At 59.2% G+C, this 21,308-nt stretch overlaps 1 protein-coding gene across 1 annotated transcript in view; it reads left to right on the top strand.

Annotated features, from left to right (window-relative positions):
* Nucleotides 1–21,283, top strand: part of LOC123751450 (uncharacterized) — a 115,009-nt gene extending 93,726 nt beyond the window's left edge. The window contains exons 5-6 of the mRNA XM_069337920.1: nucleotides 18,921–19,100; nucleotides 19,217–21,283. Of these exons, the coding sequence (XP_069194021.1) occupies nucleotides 18,921–19,100; nucleotides 19,217–19,726 (690 nt within the window). The 3' untranslated portion in view covers nucleotides 19,727–21,283. The remainder of the gene's footprint in view (nucleotides 1–18,920; nucleotides 19,101–19,216) is intronic.
* The last annotated feature ends 25 nt before the right edge of the window (nucleotides 21,284–21,308 follow it).

The following is a 21,308-nucleotide window of genomic DNA, read 5'->3' as shown; positions in this document are numbered from 1 at the left end:
CTGGAGCTCCTGGTCCAGCACCAACCCCCTGCCAGTAGAAGGGGGCTGGAGCTACAGGTCCAGCACCAACCCCCTGCCAGTAGAGGTGGGCTGGGGCTACACGTCCAGCGCCAACCCCCTGCCAGTAGAAGGGGGCTGGAGCTCAAGGTCCAGCACCAACCCCCTTCCAGTAGAGGGGGGGCTTGAGCTACAGGTCCAGCACCAACCCTCTGCCATTAGAGGGGGGCTGGAGCTACAGGTCTAGCACCAACCCCCTGTGAGTAGAGTGGGGCTGGAGCTACAGGTCTAGCACCAACCCTCTGTCAGTAGAGGGGGGCTGGAGCTACAGGTCCAGTACTAATCACCTGCCAGTAGAGGGGGGCTGGAGTTACAGGTCCAGAACCAACCCTCTGCCAGTAGAGGGGGCTGGATTTACAGATCCAGCACTAACCCCCTGGCAGTAGAGGGGGGCTGAAGCTACAGGTCCAGTACTAATCACCTGCCAGTAGAGGGGGGCTGGAGCTACAGGTCCAGCACCAACCCCCTGCCATTAGGGGGGGGGGCTGGAGTTACAGGTCCAGTACCAACACCCTGCCATTAGAGAGGAGGGCGGTTGGAGCTACAGGTCTAGTACCAACCCTCTGCCAGTAGAGGGGGGGCTGGAGCTACAGGTCCATCACCAACCCCCTGACAGTAGATGGGGGCTGGAGCTCCAGGTCCAGCACCAACCCACTGCCAGTAGAAGAGGGCTGGAGCTACAGGTCCATCACCAACCCCCTGCCAGTAGAGGGGGGCTGGAGCTCCAGGTCCAGCACCAACCCCCTGCCAGTAGAGGGGGCTGAAGCTACAGGTCCAACACCAACCCCCTGCCAGTAGAGGGGGGCCGGAGGTACAGGTACAGAAGAACCCCCCTGCCAGTAGAGGCGGGCTGGCGCTACAGGTCCAGGACCAACCCCGTGCCAGTAGAGGGGGCTGGAGCTACAGGTCCATCACCAACCCCCTGCCAGTAGACGTGGGCTGGAGCTACAGGTCCAGCACCAACCCCCTGCCAGTAGAGGGGGGCCGGAGGTACAGGTACAGAAGAACCCCCCTGCCAGTAGAGGCGGGCTGGCGCTACAGTTCCAGGACCAACCCCGTGCCAGTAGAGGGGGCTGGTGCTACAGGTCCATCACCAACCCCCTGCCAGTAGAGGGGGCTGGAGCTACAGGTCCAGCACCAATCCCCTGCCAGTAGACGTAGGCTGGAGCTAGAGGTCCAGCACCAACCCCCTGCCAGTAGAGGGGGGCTGGAGCTCCTGGTCCAGCACCAACCCCCTGCCAGTAGAAGGGGGCTGGAGCTACAGGTCCAGCACCAACCCTCTTCTCAGTAGAGATAGGGGTGTGGAGCTACAGGTCCAGCACTATCTTCCCCTGCCAGTAGAGGGTTGCTGCAGCTACAGGTCTGGCAGCAACCCCCTGCCAGTAGAGGTGGGCTGCAGCTACAGGTCCAGCACGAACCCCTTGCCAGTAGTGGGGGGGTTGGAGCTACAGGTCCAGCACCAACCCTCCTGGAAGTAGACGGGGGCTGGAGCTACAGGTCCAGCACCAACCCCCCTTCCAGTAGAGGGGGGCTGGACCTACAGGTCCAACACCAACCCCCTGCCAGTAGAGGGGGGGCTGGAGCTACAGTTCCAACACCAACCCCCTGCCGGTAGAGGTGGGCTGGAGCTACAGGTTCAGAACCAACCCCCTGCCAGTGGTGGTGGGCTGGAGCTACAGGTCCAGCACCAACCCCCTGCTGGTAGAGGGGGGCTGGAGCTACAGGTCCAGCACCAACCCCCCTGCAAGTAAAGGGGCCGCTGGAGCTTCAGGTCCCGCACCAACCCCTGCCAGTAGAGGTTGGCTGGAGCTACAGGTCCAGTACCAACCCGCTGCCAGTAGGCAGGGAGGGGGGGGTTAGAGCTACAGGTCCAGCACCAACCCCTGCCAGTAGAGGTGGGCTGGAGCTGTAGATCGATAGGTCCAGCACCAACCCCATGCCAGTAGAGGGGGGGGGGGGGCTGGAGCTACAGATCTAGCACCAACCACCTTCCAGTAGAGAGGAGGGGGTTGGAGCTACAGGTCCAGCACAAACCCCCTGCCAGTAGAGGTAGGCTAGAGCTGCAGGTCCAGTACCAACACTCTGCCATTAAAGGGCGGGCTGGAGCTCCAGGTCCAGCACCAACCCCCTTCCAGTAGAGGGGGGGCTGGAGCTACAGGTCCAGCACCAACCCCCTGCCAGTAGTGGGGGGGGGGCTCGAGCTACAGGTCCGGCACCAACCCCCTGCCAGTAGAGGTGGGCTGGAGCTACAGGTCCAGCACCAACCCCCTGCCAGTAGAAGGGGGCTGGAGCTACAGGTCCGGCACCAACCCCCTGCCAGTAGAAGGGGGGGGGCTCGAGCTACAGGTCCGGCACCAACCCCCTGCCAGTAGAGGTGGGCTGGAGCTACAGGTCCAGCACCAACCCCCTGCCAGTAGAGGGGGGCTGGAGCTCCTGGTCCAGCACCAACCCCCTGCCAGTAGAAGGGGGCTGGAGCTACAGGTCCAGCACCAACCCTCTTCTCAGTAGAGATAGGGGGTTGGAGCTACAGGTCCAGCACCAACCCCCTGCCAGTAGAGGTGGGCTGGGGCTACACGTCCAGCGCCAACCCCCTGCCAGTAGAAGGGGGCTGGAGCTCCAGGTCCAGCACCAACCCCCTTCCAGTATAGGGGGGCCTGGAGCTACAGGTCCAGCACCAACCCTCTGCCATTAGAGGGGGGCTGGAGCTTCAGGTCTAGCACCAACCCCCTGTGAGTAGAGTGGGGCTGGAGCTACAGGTCTAGCACCAACCCTCTGTCAGTAGAGGGGGGCTGGAGCTACAGGTCCAGTACTAATCACCTGCCAGTAGAGGGGGCTGGATTTACAGATCCAGCACTAACCCCCTGGCAGTAGAGGGGGGCTGGAGCTACAGGTCCAGTACTAATCACCTGCCAGTAGAGGGGGGCTGGAGCTACAGGTCCAGCACCAACCCCCTGCCATTAGGGGGGGGGGGCTGGAGCTACAGGTCCAGTACCAACACCCTGCCATTAGAGAGGGGGGTGGTTGGAGCTACAGGTCTAGTACCAACCCTCTGCCAGTAGAGGGGGGGCTGGAGCTACAGGTCCAGCACCAACCCCCTGCCAGTAGAGGGCGGCTGGAGCGACAGGTCCAGCACTAATCACCTGCCAGTAGAGGGGGGATGGAGCTACAGGTCCAACTCTAACCCCCTGCAAGTAGAGGGAGGCTGAAGCTACAGGTCCAGCACTAATCACCTCCCAGTAAAGGGGGGCTGGAGCTACAGGTCCAGCACCAACCCTCTGCCAGTAGAGGGGGGCTGGAGCTACATGTCCAGCACAAAACCCCTGCTAGTAGAGGTGGCTGGAGCTACAGGTCCAGCACCAACCCCCTGCTAATATAGGGAAGGGGGGGAGGGCTGGAGCTACAAGTCCAACACTAACCCCTGCCAGTAGACGTGGGCTGGAGCTACAGGTCCAGCACCAACCCCCTGCCAGTAGAGTGGAGCTGGAGCTACAGGTCCATCACCAACCCCCTAACAGTAGATGGGGGCTGGAGCTCCAGGTCCAGCACCAACCCACTGCCAGTAGAAGAGGGCTGGAGCTACAGGTCCATCACCAACCCCCTGCCAGTAGAGGGGGGCTGGAGCTCCAGGTCCAGCACCAACCCCCTGCCAGTAGAGGGGGCTGAAGCTACAGGTCCAACACCAACCCCCTGCCAGTAGAGGGGGGCCGGAGGTACAGGTACAGAAGAACCCCCCTGCCAGTAGAGGTGGGCTGGAGCTACAGGTTCAGAACCATCCCCCTGCCAGGGGAGGTGGGCTGGAGCTACAGGTCCAACACCAACCCCCTGCTGGTAGAGGGGAGCTGGAGCTACAGGTCCAGCACCATCTTCCCCTGCCAGTAGAAGGTTGCTGCAGGTACAGGTCCAGCACCAACCCCCTGCCAGTAGAGGGGGGGGGGGCAGGAGCTACAGATCCAGCACCAACTCTCCTGCAAGTTGACTGGGGCTGGAGCTACAGGTCCAACACCATCCACCCCAGCCAGTAGAGGGGGGCTGGACCTACAGGTCCAACTCTAACCCCCTGCCAGTAGAGGGGGGCTGGACCTACAGGTCCAACTCTAACCCCCTGCCAGTAGATGGGGCTGAATCTACAGGTCCAACACCAACCCCCTGCCAGTAGAGGGGGGCTGGAGCTGCAGTTCCAACACCAACCCCCTGCCAGTAGAGGGGGGCCGGAGCTACAGGTACAGAAGAACCCCCCTGCCATTAGAGGTTGGCTGGAGCTACAGGTCCAGAACCAACCCCCTGCCAGTAGACAGGGAGGGGGGTTAGAGCTACAGGTCCCGCACCAACCCCCCTGCCAGTAGAGGGGGGCCGGAGGTACAGGTACAGAAGAACCCCCCTGCTAGTAGAGGTGGGCTGGAGTTACAGGGTCAGAACCAACCCCCTGCTAGCAGAGGGGGTCTGGAGCTACAGGTCCAGCACCAACCATCTGCCAGTAGAGGGGGGCTGGAGCTACAGGTCCAGCACCAACCCCCTGCCAGTTGAGGGGAGCTGGAGCTACAGGTCCAGCACCAACCATCTGCCAGTAGAGGGGGGCTGGAGCTACAGGTCCAGCACCAACCCTCTGCCAGTAGAGGGGGGCTGGAGCTACAGACCGAACACCAACCCCCTGCCAGTAGAGGGGGGCTGGAGCTACAGGTCTAGCACCAACCCCCTGCCAGTAGAGGGGGGCTGGAGCTACATTTCCAGCACAAACCCCCTGCTAGTAGAGGGGGGGGGGGGCTGGAACTACAGGTCCAGCACAAACCGCCTGCTAGTAGAGGGGGGCTGGAGCTACAGGTCCAGCACCAACCCCCTGCCAGTAGAGGGGGGCTGGAGCTACAGGTCCCGCACCAACCCCCTGCCAGTAGAGGGGGTCTGGAGCTACAGGTCCAGCACCAACCCCGTGCCAGTAGAAGGGGGCTGGAACTACAGGTATAGCACCATCCACCCTGCCAGTAGTGGGGGGGGGGCTGGAGCTACAGGTCAAACACCAACCCCCTGCTAATATAAGGAAGGGGGGGAGGGCTGGAGCTACAGGTCCAACACCAACCCCAGCCAGTTGACGTGGGCTGGAGCTACAGGTCCAGCACCAACCCCCTGCCAGTAGAGGGGGGCTGGACCTACAGGTCCAACTCTAACCCCCATCCAGTAGAGGGGGTTGAAGCTACAGGTCAAACACCAACCCCCTGCCAGTAGAGGTGGGCTGGAGCTACAGTTCCAACACCAACCCCCTGCCAGTAGAGGGGGGCCGGAGCTACAGGTCCAGCACCAACCCCGTGCCAGTAGAAGGGGGCTGAAACTACAGGTATAGCACCATCCACCCTGCCAGTAGTGGGGGGGGCTGGAGCTACAGGTCCGGCACCAACCCCCTGCCAGTAGAGGTGGGCTGGAGCTATAGGTCCAACTCTATCCCCCTGCCAGTAGAGGGGGCTGGAGCTACAGATCTAGCACCAACCCCCTTCCAGTAGAGGTGAGGGGGTTGGAGCTACAGGTCCAGCACAAACCCCCTGCCAGTAGAGGTAGGCTGGAGCTACAGGTCCAGCATCAACCCCTTGCTAATATAGGGAAGGGGGGAGGGCTGGAGCTACAAGTCCAACACCAACCCCTGCCAGTAGACGTGGGCTGGAGCTACAGGTCCAGCACCAACCCCCTGCCAGTAGAGTGGAGCTGAAGCTACAGGTTCATCACCAACCCCCTGCCAGTAAAGGGGGGCTGGAGCTCCAGGTCCAGCACCAACCCCCTGCCAGTAGAAGGGGGCTGTAGCTATAGGTCCAGCACCAACCCCCTTCTCAGTAGAGATAGGGGGGTGGAGCTACAGGTCCAACACAAACCTCCTTGTCAGTAGAGGTAGGGGGCTGGAGTTACAGGTCCAGCACCAACCCTCATGCAAGTAGATGGGGGCTGGAGCTACAGGTCCAACACCAACCCCCTGCCAGAAGAGGGGGGCCGGAGGTACAGGTACAGAAGAACCCCCCTGCCAGTAGAGGTGGGCTGGAGTTACAGGTTCAGAACCAACCCCCTGCCAGTAGAGGTGGGATGGAGCTACAGGACCAGTACCAACCCCCTGCTAGCAGAGGGGGTCTGGAGCTACAGGTCCAGCACCAACCCCCTGCCAGTTGGGGGGAGCTGGAGCAACAGGTCCAGCACCAACCATCTGCCAGTAGAGGGGGGCTGGAGCTACAGGTCTAGCACCAACCCCCTGCCAGTTGAGGGGAGCTGGAGCTACAGGTCCAGCACCAACCATCTGCCAGTAGAGGGGGGCTGGAGCTACAGGTCCAGCACGAACCCTCTGCCAGTAGAGGGGGGCTGGAGTTTCAGACCGAACACCAATCCCCTGCCAGTAGAAGGGGGCTGGACCTACAGGTCTAGCACCAACCCCCTGCCAGTAAAGTGGAGCTGGAGCTACAGGTCCATCACCAACCCCCTGCCAGTAGAGGGGGGCTGGAGCTCCAGGTCCAGCACCAACCCCCTGCCAGTAGAAGGGGGCTGTAGCTACAGGTCCAGCACCAACCCCCTTCTCAGTAGAGATAGGGGGGGTGGAGCTATAGATCCAGCACCATCTTCCCCTGCCAGTAGAGGGTTGCTGCAGCTACAGGTCCAGCACCAACCCCCTGCCAGTAGAGGGGGGGTTGGAGCTACAGTTCCAGCACAAACCCCCTGCAAGTACACGGGGGCCGGAGCTACAGGTCCGGCACCAACCCCCTGCCAGTAGAGGTGGGCTGGAGCTACAAGTCCAATTCTAACCCCCTGCCAGTAGAGGGGGCTGAAGCTACAGGTCAAACACCAACCCCCTGCTAATATAAGGAAGAGGGGGAGGGCTGGAGCTACAGGTCCAACACCAACCCCAGCCAGTAGACGTGGGCTGGAGCTACAGGTCCAGCACCAACCCCCTGCCAGTAGAGGGGGGCTGGACCTACAGGTCCAACTCTAACCCCCTGCCAGTAGAGAGGGCTGAAGCTGCAGGTCAAACACCAACCCCCTGCCAGTAGAGGGGGGCTGGAGCTACAGTTCCAACACCAACCCCCTGCCAGTAGAGGGGGGGCTGGAGCTACAGGTACAGAAGAACACCCCTGCCAGTAGAGGTGGGCTGGAGCTACAGGTTCAGAACCAACCCCCTGCCAGTGGAGGTGGGCTGGAGCTACAGGTCCAACACCAACCCCCTGCTGGTAGAGGGGAGCTGGAGCTACAGGTCCAGCACCAACCCCCTGCCAGTAGAGGGAGGCTGGAGCTACAGGTCCAGCACGAACCTTCCTGCAAGTAGACGGGGGCTGGAGCTACAGACCGTACACCAATCCCCTGCCAGTAGAGGGGGGCTGGAGCTCCAGGTCCAGCACCAACCCCCTGCCATTAGAAGGATGCTGGAGCTACAGGTCCAGCACCAACCCCCTTCTCAGTAGAGATAGGGGGGTGGAGCTACAGATCCAGCACCATCTTCCCCTGCCAGTAGAGGGTTGCTGCAGCTACAGGTCCAGCACCAACCCCCTGCCAGTAGAGGGGGGGTTGGAGCTACAGGTCCAGCACCAACCCCCTGCAAGTAGACGGGGGCTGGAGCTACAGGTCCAACACCATCCCCCCTGCCAGTAGAGGGGGGCTTGACCTACAGGTCCAACTCTAACCCCCTGCCAGTAGAGGGGGCTGAAGCTACAGGTCCAACACCAACCCCATGCCCGTAGAGGGGGGCTGGAGCTACAGTTCCAACACCAACCCCCTGCAAGTAGAGGGGGGCCGGAGCTACAGGTTCAGAACCAACCCCCTGCCAGTAGAGGGGGCTGGAGCTAAAGGTCCAACACCAGCCCCCTGGAAGTAAAGGGGCCGCTGGAGCTACAGGTCCCGCACCAACCCCTGCCAGTAGAGGTTGGCTGGAGCTACAGGTCCAGCACCAACCCCTTGCCAGTAGAGGTGGGCTGGAGCTACAGGTCCAGCATCAACACCCTGCCAGTAGAGGTGGGCTGGGGCTACACGTCCAGCGCCAACCCCCTGCCAGTAGAAGGGGGCTGGAGCTACAGGTCCAGCACCAACCCCCTGCCAGTAGAAGGGGGCTGGAGCTCCAGGTCCAGCACCAACCCCCTGCTAGTAGAGGGGGGGCTGGAGCTACAGGTCCAGCACCAACCCCCTGCCATTAGAGGGGAGCTGAAGCTACAGGTCTAGCACCAACCCCCTGTGAGTAGAGTGGGGCTGGAGCTACAGGTCTAGCCCCAACCCCCTGTCAGTAGAGAGGGGCTCGAGCTACAGGTCCAGCACTAATCACCTGCCAGTAGAGGGGGGGCTGGATTTACAGGTCCAGCACCAACCCCCTGCCAGTAGAGGGGGGCTGGAGCTACAGGTCCAGCACCAACCACCTGCCAGTAGAGGGTGGCTGGAGCTACAGGTCCCGCCCCAATCCCTTGCCAGTAGAGGGGGGTTGGAGCTACAGGTCCAACACAAACCCCCTGCCAGTAGAGAGGGGGTGAGGTCTAGCTGCAGGTCCAGCACCAACCCTCTGCCAGTAGACAGGGGCTGGATTTGCAGGTCGAGCACCAACCCATCTGCCAGTAGAGGGGGGCTGGAGCTCCAGGTCCAGCACCAACCCCCTGCTAGTAGAGGGGGGCTCGAGCTACAGGTCCAGCACCAACCCCCTGCTATTAGGGGGGGCTGGAGCTACAGGTCTAGTACCAACCCCCTGCAAGTAGAGTCGGGTTGGAGCTACAAGTCTAGCACCAACCCCCTGCCAGTAGAGGGGAGCTGGAGCTACAGATCCAGCACTAATCACCTTCCTGTAGAGGGGGGCTGGAGCTACAGGTTCAGCACCAACCCCCTGCCAGTAGAGGGGGGCTGGAGCGACAGGTCCAGCACCAATTCCTGCCAGTAGAGGTGGGGGTGTAGCTACAGGTCCTGCACCATCCCCCCTGCCAGTAAAGGGTTGCTGCAGCTACAGGTACAGCACCAACCCTCCTGCAAGTAGAGGGGGCTGGAGCTACAGGTCCAATACCATTTCCCCTGCCAGTAGAGGGGGGCTGGACCTACAGGTCCAACTCTAACCCCCTGCCAGTAGAGGGGGCTGAAGCTACAGGTCCAACACCAACCCCCTGCCAGTAGAGGGGGGCTGGAGCTACAGGTTCAGAACCAACCCCCTGCCAGTAAAGGTGGGCTGGAGCTAAAGGACCAGCACCTACCCCCTGCCAGTAGATGAGGAGGCTTGAGCTACAGGTCCAGCACCAACCTCCCTGCCATTAGAGGGGGGCTGGATCTACAGGTCCAGCACCAACCCTCTGCCATTAGAGGGGGGCTGGAGCTACAGGTCTAGCACCAACCCCATGTGAGTAGAGTGGGGCTGGAGCTACAGGTCTAGCACCATCCCCCTGTCAGTAGAAGGGGGCTGGAGCTACAGGTCCAGCACTAATCACCTGCCAGTAGAGGGGGGCTGGAGTTACAGGTACAGAACCAACCCTCTGCCAGTAGAGAGGGCTGGATTTACAGGTCCAACACCAACCCTCTGCCAGTAGAGGGGGGGCTGGAGCTACAGGTCCAGCACCAACCCCCTGCCAGTAGAGGGGGCCTGGAGCTAGAGATCCAGCACCAACCCCCTGCCAGTAGAGAGGGGCTGGAGCGATAGGTCCAGCACTAATCACCTGCCAGTAGAGGGGGGCTGGAGCTACAGGTCCAGCACCAACCCTCTGCCAGTAGAGGGGGCTGGATTTACAGGTCCAGCACCAACCCCCTGCCAGTAGAGGGGGCTGGAGCTACAGGTCCAGAACCAACCTCCTGCCAGTAGATGGGGCTGGAGCTACAGGTCCAACACCATCCCCCCTGCCAGTAGAGGGGGACTTGACCAACAGGTCCAACTCTAACCCCCTGCCAGTAGAGGGGGCTGAAGCTACAGGTCCAACAACAAACCCCTGCCAGTAGAGGGGGCTGGATTTGCAGGTCCAGCACCAACCCCTTGCCAGTAGAGGTGGGCTGGAGCTACAGGTCCAGCACCAACCCCCTGCCAGTAGAGGTGGGCTGGGGCTACACGTCCAGCGCCAACCCCCTGCCAGTAGAAGGGGGCTGGAGCTACAGGTCCAGCACCAACCTCCTGCCAGTAGAAGGGGGCTGGAGCTCCAGGTCCAGCACCAACCCCCTGTGAGTAGAGTGGGGCTGGAGCTACAGGTCTAGCACCAACCCCCTGTCAGTAGAGAGGGGCTGGAGCTACAGGTCCAGCACTAATCACCTGCCAGTAGAGGGGGGCTGGATTTACAGGTCCAGCACCAACCCCCTGCCAGTAGAGGGGGGCTGGAGCTACAGGTCCAGCACCAACCACCTGCCCGTAGAGGGGGGCTGGAGCTACAGGTCCCGCACCAATCCCTTGCCAGTAGAGGGGGGTTGGAGCTACAGGTCCAACACAAACCCCCTGCCAGTAGAGAGGGGGTGAGATCTAGCTGCAAGTCCAGCACCAATCCTCTGCCAGTAGACAGGGGCTGGAGGTACAGGTCCAGCACCAACCCCCTGCCAGTAGAGGGGGGCTGGATTTGCAGGTCGAGCACCAACCCATCTGCCAGTAAAGGGGGGCTGGAGCTACAGATCCAACACCAACCCCCTGCCAGTAGAAGGGGGCTGGAGCTCCAGGTCCAGCACCAACCCCCTGCCAGTAGAGGGGGGCTCGAGCTACAGGTCCAGCACCAACCCCCTGCTATTAGGGGGGGCTGGAGCTACAGGTCTAGCACCAAACCCCCTGCCAGTAGAGGGGAGCCGGAGCTACAGATCCAGCACTAGTCACCTGCCAGTAGAGGGGGGCTGGAGCTACAGGTTCAGCACCAACCCCCTGCCAGTAGAGGGGGGCTGGAGCGACAGGTCCAGCACCAATTCCTGCCAATAGAGAGGGGGGGATGTAGCTACAGGTCCAGCACCAACCCCCCTGCCAGTAGAGGGTTGCTGGAGCTACAGGTCCAGCACCAACCCTCCTGCAAGTAGAGGGGGGCTGGACCTACAGGTCCAACACCAACCCCCTGCCAGTAGAGGGGGGCTGGAGCTACAGGTTCAGAACCAACCCCCTGCCAGTAGAGGTGGGCTGGAGCTAAAGGACCAGCACCTACCCCCTGCCAGTAGATGAGGAGGCTGGAGCTACAGGGCCAGTACCAACCTCCCTGCCATTAGAGGTGGTCTGCAGCTACAGGTCAAGAACTAACCCCCTGCCAGTAGAAGTGGGCTGGAGCTACAGGTCCAGCAACAACCCCCCTGCCAGTAGAAGGGGGTGCTGGAGCTACAGGTCCAGCACCAACCCGCTGCCAGTAGAGGTGGGCTGGAGCTACAGGTCCAGCACCAACCCTCTGCCATTAAAGGGGGGCTGGAGCTACAGGTCTAGCACCAACCCCCTGTCAGTAGAGGGGGGCTGGAGCTACAGGTCCAGCACTAATCACCTGCCAGTAGAGGGGGGCTGTAGTTACAGGTACAGAACCAACCCTCTGCCAGTAGAGAGGGCTGGATTTACAGATGCAGCACCAACCCCCTGCCAGTAGAGGGGGGCTGGAGCGACAGGTCCAGCACTAATCACCTGCTAGTAGAGGGGGGCTGGAGCTACAGATCCAGCACTAACCCCCTGGCAGTAGAGGGGGGCTGGAGCTACAGGTCCAGCACCAACACCCTGCCATTAGGGGGGGGGGCTGGAGCTACAGGTCCAGTACCAACACCCTGCCATTAGAGAGGGGGGCGGTTGGGGCTACAGGTCTAGCACCAACCCTCTGCCAGTAGAGGGGGGGCTGGAGCTACAGGTCCAGCACCAACCCCCGGCCAGTAGAGGGGGGCTGGAGATAGAGATCCAGCACCAACCCCCTGCCAGTAGAGAGGGGCTGGAGCGACAGGTCCAGCACTAATCACCTGCCAGTAGAGGGGGGCTGGAGCTACAGGTCCAGCACCAACCCTCTGCCAGTAGAGGGGGCTGGATTTACAGGTCCAGCACCAACCCCCTGCCAGTAGAGGGGGCTGGAGCTACAGGTCCAGAACCAACCTCCTGCCAGTAGATGGGGCTGGAGCTACAGGTCCAACACCATCCCCCCTGCCAGTAGAGGGGGGCTTGACCAACAGGTCCAACTCTAACCCCCTGCAAGTAGAGGGGGCTGAAGCTACAGGTCCAACAACAAACCCCTGCCAGTAGAGGGGGGCTGGATTTGCAGGTCCAGCACCAACCCCTTGCCAGTAGAGGTGGGCTGGAGCTACAGGTCCAGCACCAACCCCCTGCCAGTAGAGGTGGGCTGGGGCTACACGTCCAGCGCCAACCCCCTGCCAGTAGAAGGGGGCTGGAGCTACAGGTCCAGCACCAACCCCCTGCCAGTAGAAGGGGGCTGGAGCTCCAGGTCCAGCACCAACCCCCTGCCAGTAGAGGGGGGGCTGGAGCTACAGGTCCAGCATCAACCCCCTGCCATTAGAGGGGAGCTGAAGCTACAGGTCTAGCACCAACCCCCTGTCAGTAGAGAGGGGCTGGAGCTACAGGTCCAGCACTAATCACCTGCCAGTAGAGGGGGGGCTGGATTTACAGGTCCAGCACCAACCCCCTGCCAGTAGAGGGGGGCTGGCGCTACAGGTCCAGCACCAACCACCTGCCAGTAGAGGGGGGCTGGAGCTACAGGTCCCGCACCAATCCCTTGCCAGTAGAGGGGGGTTGGAGCTACAGGTCCAACACAAACCCCCTGCCAGTAGAGAGGGGGTGAGGTCTAGCTGCAGGTCCAGCACCAATCCTCTGCCAGTAGAGGGGGGCTGGATTTGCAGGTCGAGCACCAACCCATCTGCCAGTAGAGGGGGGCTGGAGCTACAGGTCCAGCACCAACCCCATGCCAGGTGGAGGGGGCTGGAGCTCCAGGTCCAGCACCAACCCCCTGCCAGTAGAGGGGGGCTCGAGCTACAGGTCCAACACCAACCCCCTGCTATTAGGGGGGGCTGGAGCTACAGGTCTAGCACCAACCCCCCTGCCAGTAGAGGGGAGCCGGAGCTACAGATCCAGCACTAGTCACCTGCCAGTAGAGGGGGGCTGGAGCTACAGGTTCAGCACCAACCCCCTGCCAGTAGAGGGGGGCTGGAGCGACAGGTCCAGCACCAATTCCTGCCAGTAGAGAGGGGGGGGGGTGTAGCTACAGGTCCAGCACCAACCCCCCTGCCAGTAGAGGGTTGCTGGAGCTACAGGTCCAGCACCAACCCTCCTGCAAGTAGAGGGGGCTGGAGCTACAGGTCCAACACCATTTCCCCTGCCAGTAGAGGGGGGCTGGACCTACAGGTCCAACTCTAACCCCCTGCCAGTAGAGGGGGCTGAAGCTACAGGTCCAACACCAACCCCCTGCCAGTAGAGGGGGGCTGGAGCTACAGGTTCAAAACCAACCCCCTGCCAGTAGAGGTGGGCTGGAGCTAAAGGACCAGCACCTACCCCCTGCCAGTAGATGAGGAGGCTGGAGCTACAGGTCCAGCACCAACCTCCCTGCCATTAGAGGTGGTCTGCAGCTACAGGTCAAGAACTAACCCCCTGCCAGTAGAAGTGGGCTGGAGCTACAGGTCCAGCAACAACCCCCCTGCCAGTAGAAAGGGGTGCTGGAGCTACAGGTCCAGCACCAACCCGCTGCCAGTAGAGGTGGGCTGGAGCTACAGGTCCAGCACCAACCCTCTGCCATTAAAGGGGGGCTGGAGCTACAGGTCTAGCACCAACCCCCTGTCAGTAGAGAGGGGGCTGGAGCTACAGGTCCAGCACTAATCACCTGCCAGTAGAGGGGGGCTGGAGTTACAGGTCCAACACCATTTCCCCTGCCAGTAGAGGGGGGCTGGACCTACAGGTCCAACTCTAACCCCCTGCCAGTAGAGGGGGCTGAAGCTACAGGTCCAACACCAACCCCTGCCAGTAGAGGGGGGCTGGAGCTACAGGTTCAGAACCAACCCCCTGCCAGTAGAGGTGGGCTGGAGCTAAAGGACCAGCACCTACCCCCTGCCAGTAGATGAGGAGGCTGGAGCTACAGGTCCAGCACCAACCTCCCTGCCATTAGAGGTGGTCTGCAGCTACAGGTCAAGAACTAACCCCCTGCCAGTAGAAGTGGGCTGGAGCTACAGGTCCAGCAACAACCCCCCTGCCAGTAGAAAGGGGTGCTGGAGCTACAGGTCCAGCACCAACCCGCTGCCAGTAGAGGTGGGCTGGAGCTACAGGTCCAGCACCAACCCTCTACCATTAAAGGGGGGCTGGAGCTACAGGTCTAGCACCAACCCCCTGTCAGTAGAGAGGGGGCTGGAGCTACAGGTCCAGCACTAATCACCTGCCAGTAGAGGGGGGCTGGAGTTACAGGTACAGAACCAACCCTCTGCCAGTAGAGAGGGCTGGATTTACAGATGCAGCACCAACCCCCTGCCAGTAGAGGGGGGCTGGAGCGACAGGTCCAGCACAAATCACCTGCTAGTAGAGGGGGGCTGGAGCTACAGATCCAGCACTAACCCCCTGGCAGTAGAGGGGGGCTAGAGCTACAGGTCCAGCACCAACACCCTGCCATTAGGGGGGGGGGGGCTGGAGCTACAGGTCCAGTACCAACACCCTGCCATTAGAGAGGGGGGCGGTTGGGGCTACAGGTCTAGCACCAACCCTCTGCCAGTAGAGGGGGGGGCTGGAGCTACAGGTCCAGCACCAACCCCCTGCCAGTAGAGGGGGGCTGGAGCTACAGATCCAGCACCAACCCCCTGCCAATAGAGGGGGGCGGGAGCGACAGGTCCAGCACTAATCACCTGCCAGTAGAGGGGGCTGGAGCTACAGGTCCAGCACCAACCCTCTGCCAGTAGAGGGGGCTGGATTTACAGGTCCAGCACCAACCCCCTGCCAGTAGAGGGGGCTGGAGCTACAGGTCCAGAACCAACCTCCTGCCAGTAGAGGGGGCTGGAGCTACAGGTCCAGCACCAACCCCCTGCCAGTAGAGGGGGCTGAAGCTACAGGTCCAACAACAAACCCCTGCCAGTAGAGGGGGGCTGGATTTGCAGGTCCAGCACCAACCCCTTGCCAGTAGAGGTGGGCTGGAGCTACAGGTCCAGCACCAACCCCCTGCTAGTAGAGGTGGGCTGGGGCTACACGTCCAGCGCACACCCCCTGCCAGTAGAAGGGGGCTGGAGCTACAGGTCCAGCACCAACCCCCTGCCAGTAGAAGGGGGCTGGAGCTCCAGGTCCAGCACCAACCCCCTGCCAGTAGAGGGGGGGCTGGAGCTACAGGTCCAGCACCAACCCCCTGCCATTAGAGGGGAGCTGAAGCTACAGGTCTAGCACCAACTCCCTGTGAGTAGAGTGGGGCTGGAGCTACAGGTCTAGCACCAACCCCCTGCCAGTAGAGAAGGGGGGCTGGAACTACAGATCTATCACTAACCCCTTCCAGTAGAGGAGAGGGGGTTGGAGCTACAGGTCCAGCACCAATCCCCAGCCAGTAGAGGGGGGCTGGAGCTACAGGTCGAGCACCATCCCCCTGCCAGTAGAGCGGGGCTGGAGCTACAGGTCCAGCACCAATCCCCAGCCAGTAGAGGGGGGCTGGAGCTACAGGTCCAGCACCTATCCCCAGCCAGTAGAGGGGGGCTGGACCTACAGGTCCAGCACCAACCCCCTGCCAGTAGAGGGGGGCTGGAGCTACAGGTCCAGCACCAACCTCCCTGCCACTAGAGGGGGGCTGGAACTACAGGTCCAGCACCAACCTCCCTGCCAGTAGAGAGGGGCTGAAGCTACAGGTCCAGGATCAACCCCCTGCCAGTAAAGGGGGGCTGGCTAATGGCACTGACACTGACCACAGGTGATAATGGGGTTGACACTGACCACAGGTGATAATGGGGCTGACACTGACCACAGGTGATATTGGGGCTGACACTGACCACAGGTGATAATGGGGCTGACACTGACCGTAGGTGATAATGGGACTGACACTGTCCACAGGTGATAACGGGGCTGACACTGTCCACAGGTGATAACGAGGCTGACACTGTCCACAGGTGATAACGAGGCTGACACTGTCAACAGGTGATAAAGGGACTGACACTGTCCACAGGTGATAATGGGGCTGACACTGTCCACAGGTTATAATGGGGCTGACACTGCCCACTGGTGATAATGTGGCTGACACTGCCCACTGGTGATAATGGGGCTGACAGTGACCACAGGTGATAATGGGGCTGACACTGACCACAGGTGATAATGGTGCTGACACTGACCACAGGTGATAATGGGGCTGACACTGTCCACAGGTGATAATGGGGCTGACACTGACCACAGGTGATAATGGGGCTGACACTGACCACAGGTGATAATGGGGCTGACACTGACCACAGGTGATAATGGGGCTGACGCTGACCACGGGTGATAATGGTGCTGACACTGTCCACAGGTGATAATGGGGCTGACACTGACCACAGGTGATAATGGGGCTGACACTGACCACAAATGATAATGGGGCTGACACTCCACATGTGATAATGGGGCTGACACTGACCACAGGTGATAATGGTGCTGACACTGACCACAGGTGATAATGGGGCTGACACTGACCACAGGTGATAATGGGGCAGACACTGACCACAGGTGATAATGGGGCTGACACTGACCACAGGTGATAATGGGGCTGACACTGACCACAGGTGATAATGGGGCTGACGCTGACCACGGGTGATAATGGTGCTGACACTGTCCACAGGTGATAATGGGGCTGACACTGACCACAGGTGATAATGGGGCTGACACTGACCACAAATGATAATGGGGCTGACACTCCACATGTGATAATGGGGCTGACACTGACCACAGGTGATAATGGGGCTGACACTGTCCACAGGTGATAATGGGGCTGACACTCCACATGTGATAATAGGGCTGACACTTTCCACAGATGATAATGGGGCTGACACTGACCACAGGTGATAATGGAGTTGTCACTGTCCACAGGTGATAATGGGGCTGACACTGACCACAGGTGATAATGGGGCTGACACTGTCCACAGATGATAATGGGGCTGACACTGACCACAGGTGATAATTGGGCTGACACTGACCACAGGTGATAATGGAGCTGACACTGACCACAGGTGATAATGCGGCTGACACTGTCCACAGGTGATAATGGGGCTGACACTGTCCACAGGTGATAACGGGGCTGACACTGTCCACAGGTGATAACGGGGCTGACACTGACCACAGGTGATAATGGGGCTGACACTGCCCATGGTTGATAATGGGGCTGACACTGCCCATGGTTGATAATGGGGCTGACACTGACCACAGGTGATAATGGGGCTGACACTGACCACATGTGATAATGGGGCTGACACTGACCACATGTGATAATGGGGCTGACACTGACCACAGGTGATAATGGGGCTGACACTGACCACAGGTGATAATGGGGCTGTCACTGACCACAGGTGATAATGGAGCTGACACTGACCACAGGTGATAATGGTGCTGACACTGACCACAGGTGATAATGGGGCTGACACTGACCACAGGTGATAATGGGGCTGACACTGACCACTGGTGGTAATGGGGCTGACACTGACCACAGGTGATAATGGGGCTGACACTGACCACGGGTGATAATGGTGCTGACACTGACCACAGGTGATAATGGGGCTGACACTGCCCATGGTTGATAATGGGACTGACACTGACCACAGGTGGTAATGGGGCTGACACTGACCACAGGTGATAATGGGGCTGACACTGCCCATGGTTAATAATGGGGCTGACTCTGACCACAGGTGATAATGGGGCTGACACTGACCACAGGTGATAATGGGGCTGACACTGACCACAGGTGATAATGGGGCTGACACTGACCACAGGTGATAATGGGGCTGACACTGACCACAGGTGATAATGGGGCTGACACTGCCCATGGTTGATAATGGGGCTGACACTGACCACAGGTGATAATGGGGCTGACACTGACCACAGGTGATAATGGGGCTGACACTGACCACAGGTGATAATGGGGCTGACACTGCCCATGGTTGATAATGGGGCTGACACTGTCCACAGGTGATAATGGGGCTGACACTGTCCACAGGTGATAATGGGGCTGACACTGCCCATGGTTGATAATGGGGCTGACACTGACCACAGGTGATAATTGGACTGACACTGACCAAAGGTGATAATGGGGCTGACACTGACCACAGGTGATAATGGGGCTGACACTGACCACAGGTGATAATGGGGCTGACACTGACCACAGGTGATAATGGGGCTGACACTGCCCATGGTTGATAATGGGGCTGACACTGACCACAGGTGATAATGGGGCTGACACTGACCACAGGTTATAATGGGGCTGACACTGACCACAGGTGATAATGTGGCTGACACTGCCCATGGTTGATAATGGGGCTGACACTGTCCACAGGTGATAATGGGGCTGACACTGTCCACAGGTGATAACGGGGCTGACACTGTCCACAGGTGATAATGGGGCTGACACTGCCCATGGTTGATAATGGGGCTGACACTGTCCACAGGTGATAATGGTGCTGACACTGTCCACAGGTCATAATGGGGCTGACACTGACCACAGGTGATAATGGGGCTGACACTGCCCATGGTTGATAATGGGGCTGACACTGACCACAGGTGATAATGGGGCTGACACTGTCCACAGGTGATAATGGGGCTGACACTGTCCACAGGTGATAACGGGGCTGAAACTGTCCACAGGTGATAATGGGGCTGACACTGCCCATGGTTGATAATGGGGCTGACACTGTCCACAGGTGATAATGGTGCTGACACTGTCCACAGGTCATAATGGGGCTGACACTGACCACAGGTGATAATGGGGCTGACACTGACCACTTATGATAATGGGGCTGACACTGATCACAGGTGATAATTGGGCTGACACTGTCCACAGGTTGAGGACCTCCGCAGGATGAGGGAGCCCGTCAAGAGGCTGTTGGTGGCTGGCCGGGTGTTGGCCGTCCAGGAAGACCAAGATGGCCGCCGCTCTGCCAGGATAACTCTACAAGACGGACAGCTGTACCTCCACTCACTCCCGAGTCAGCCCACGCCCGCCCACGCCCACACCCTCCAGGTTACTTTATTACACCCACTAGTCTTACTGACATTACTGACTTACTGATTTATGATAACTAATATGATAACATTTTGTTATACAGTTATCAGCATGATTTATTTCATTTCCTGCAGGAGAGTGAGGTTGTGGGCGTGCTGGAGCCCTCCTGCACCCTGGCGTTCCTTGACCTCGGGTGGGCGGGGTCAACAAGAGGGCGGGTCACCATCCGGCTGACCCCTGACACTCCGCTGGCCAGACAGTTTGTGTTGTTGTGTACGGGCCAGCGGGGCCACACCTACCGCAACACTAAACTGTTGGAGGTGAGGGACAAGGGTCAGCCGGGGGAGTGTGTGGTGGGCGGAGACTACGAGAGAAATGATGGTAAGGGAGGAGCCCCACTGCTTTCACTCGGGGGGTTTTACCGGGCGTCAGGCCGTTCAGGAGCTGTGGGGGCCAGGTATGTGCCGGGGAGATCCAGGAGTGCCCAGTTCGCCATCACCACCGGGGACGACCAGGGTGGTGATCGGTGTCCATGTGTCTTCGGTCATGTGGTGAGCGGCCTGGACGTGATGAGGGCAGCAGTCAACCACAGTAACATTACGGAGGTGACTGTGGTGGACTGTGGTGTTGTGCTGCCACTCTAGTTCACTGTACCACCACCATCACTACTGTGGTGTTGTGCTGCCACTCTAGTTCACTGTACCATCACCATCACTACTGTGGTGTTGTGCTGCCACTCTAGTTCACTGTACCACCACCATCACAACTGTGGTGTTGTGCTGCCACTCTAGTTCACTGTACCACCACCATCACTACTGTGGTGTTGTGCTGCCACTCTAGTTCACTGTACCACCACCATCACTACTGTGGTGTTGTGCTGCCACTCTAGTTCACTGTACCACCACCATCACTACTGTGGTGGTGTGCTGCCACTCTAGTTCACTGTACCATCACCATCACTACTGTGGTGTTGTGCTGCCACTCTAGTTCACTGTACCACCACCATCACAACTGTGGTGTTGTGCTGCCACTCTAGTTCACTGTACCACCACCATCACTACTGTGGTGTTGTGCTGCCACTCTAGTTCACTGTACCACCACCATCACTACTGTGGTGTTGTGCTGCCACTCTAGTTCACTGTACCACCACCATCACTACTGTGGTGTTGTGCTGCCACTCTAGTTCACTGTATCATCACCATCACTACTGTGGTGTTGTGTTGCCACTCTAGTTCACTGTACCACCACCATCACTACTGTGGTGTTATGCTGCCACTCTAGTTCACTGTACCATCACTACTGTGGTGTTGTGCTGCCACTCTAGTTCACTGTACCACCACCATCACTACTGTGGTGTTGTGTTGCCACTCTAGTTCACTGTACCACCACCATCACTACTGTGGTGTTGTGCTGCCACTCTAGTTCACTGTACCACCACCATCACTACTGTGGTGTTGTGCTGCCACTCTAATTTACTGTACCATCTGTCGTGATGCTGAACCCCGGTTCATTCCGAACACAGCGAATACACAACACATAACACCTTGCCTCAGCAACCGTTACTACCACCGTGTACTCCTACACACACCAGACCCTTGAGGCGTACCACTCGGTTTGTACTGGAACACAATGAATGAACATATGGAAGGTATTTAAAGGCCGTCGGGTTTTGTCATTTAATTACAAGAATAGACTCTGACAAATAAATACATATTAACATACTCTATTAGGTCAATACACTTCCAATACCCATAGACCACTTGACCTCCGCTATCACCACCCACACTCGTAACTTCCGCCTAAGTCCCTAATACGGAATGATTACTACAACGCTCCACACCCAATTAGTCTTACATTCAATACTCACATACTGCAGACGTAACTTGGTCACTAAGATCACAACAGGCTCTCGCATAGCTGACTGCTACACTTCGCTGCTGCCGCAAACGGGGATCCAGAGGACTTGCCAGTTCAACTCCCACAATCAGACTGACTAGAGTCAGCCATGGCCTCAAACATTTCACCCTGCCTCTCAAGGAAGGTATAATCCGATTAACCTTATCCCTAGAGCGGTAACCTTGATCCTAGAAGCCTGACGAAGAATAATTCCTCTTTCCAGGAATTATTAATTTGGGTAAACAGCTTCGGTCTTAATCCATTGACCTTTCTTCGATATGTGATCCATAGTCTGTCTACTTACATGTACTTCCAATCATCATTCGTTAA

The sequence above is a fragment of the Procambarus clarkii genome, chromosome 38, assembly GCF_040958095.1.
Source record: "Procambarus clarkii isolate CNS0578487 chromosome 38, FALCON_Pclarkii_2.0, whole genome shotgun sequence".
In the NCBI taxonomy this organism is placed as follows: domain Eukaryota; kingdom Metazoa; phylum Arthropoda; class Malacostraca; order Decapoda; family Cambaridae; genus Procambarus; species Procambarus clarkii.
Note: the sequence above shows the minus strand (reverse complement) of the source record. Positions and strands in the feature narration are given on the sequence as shown.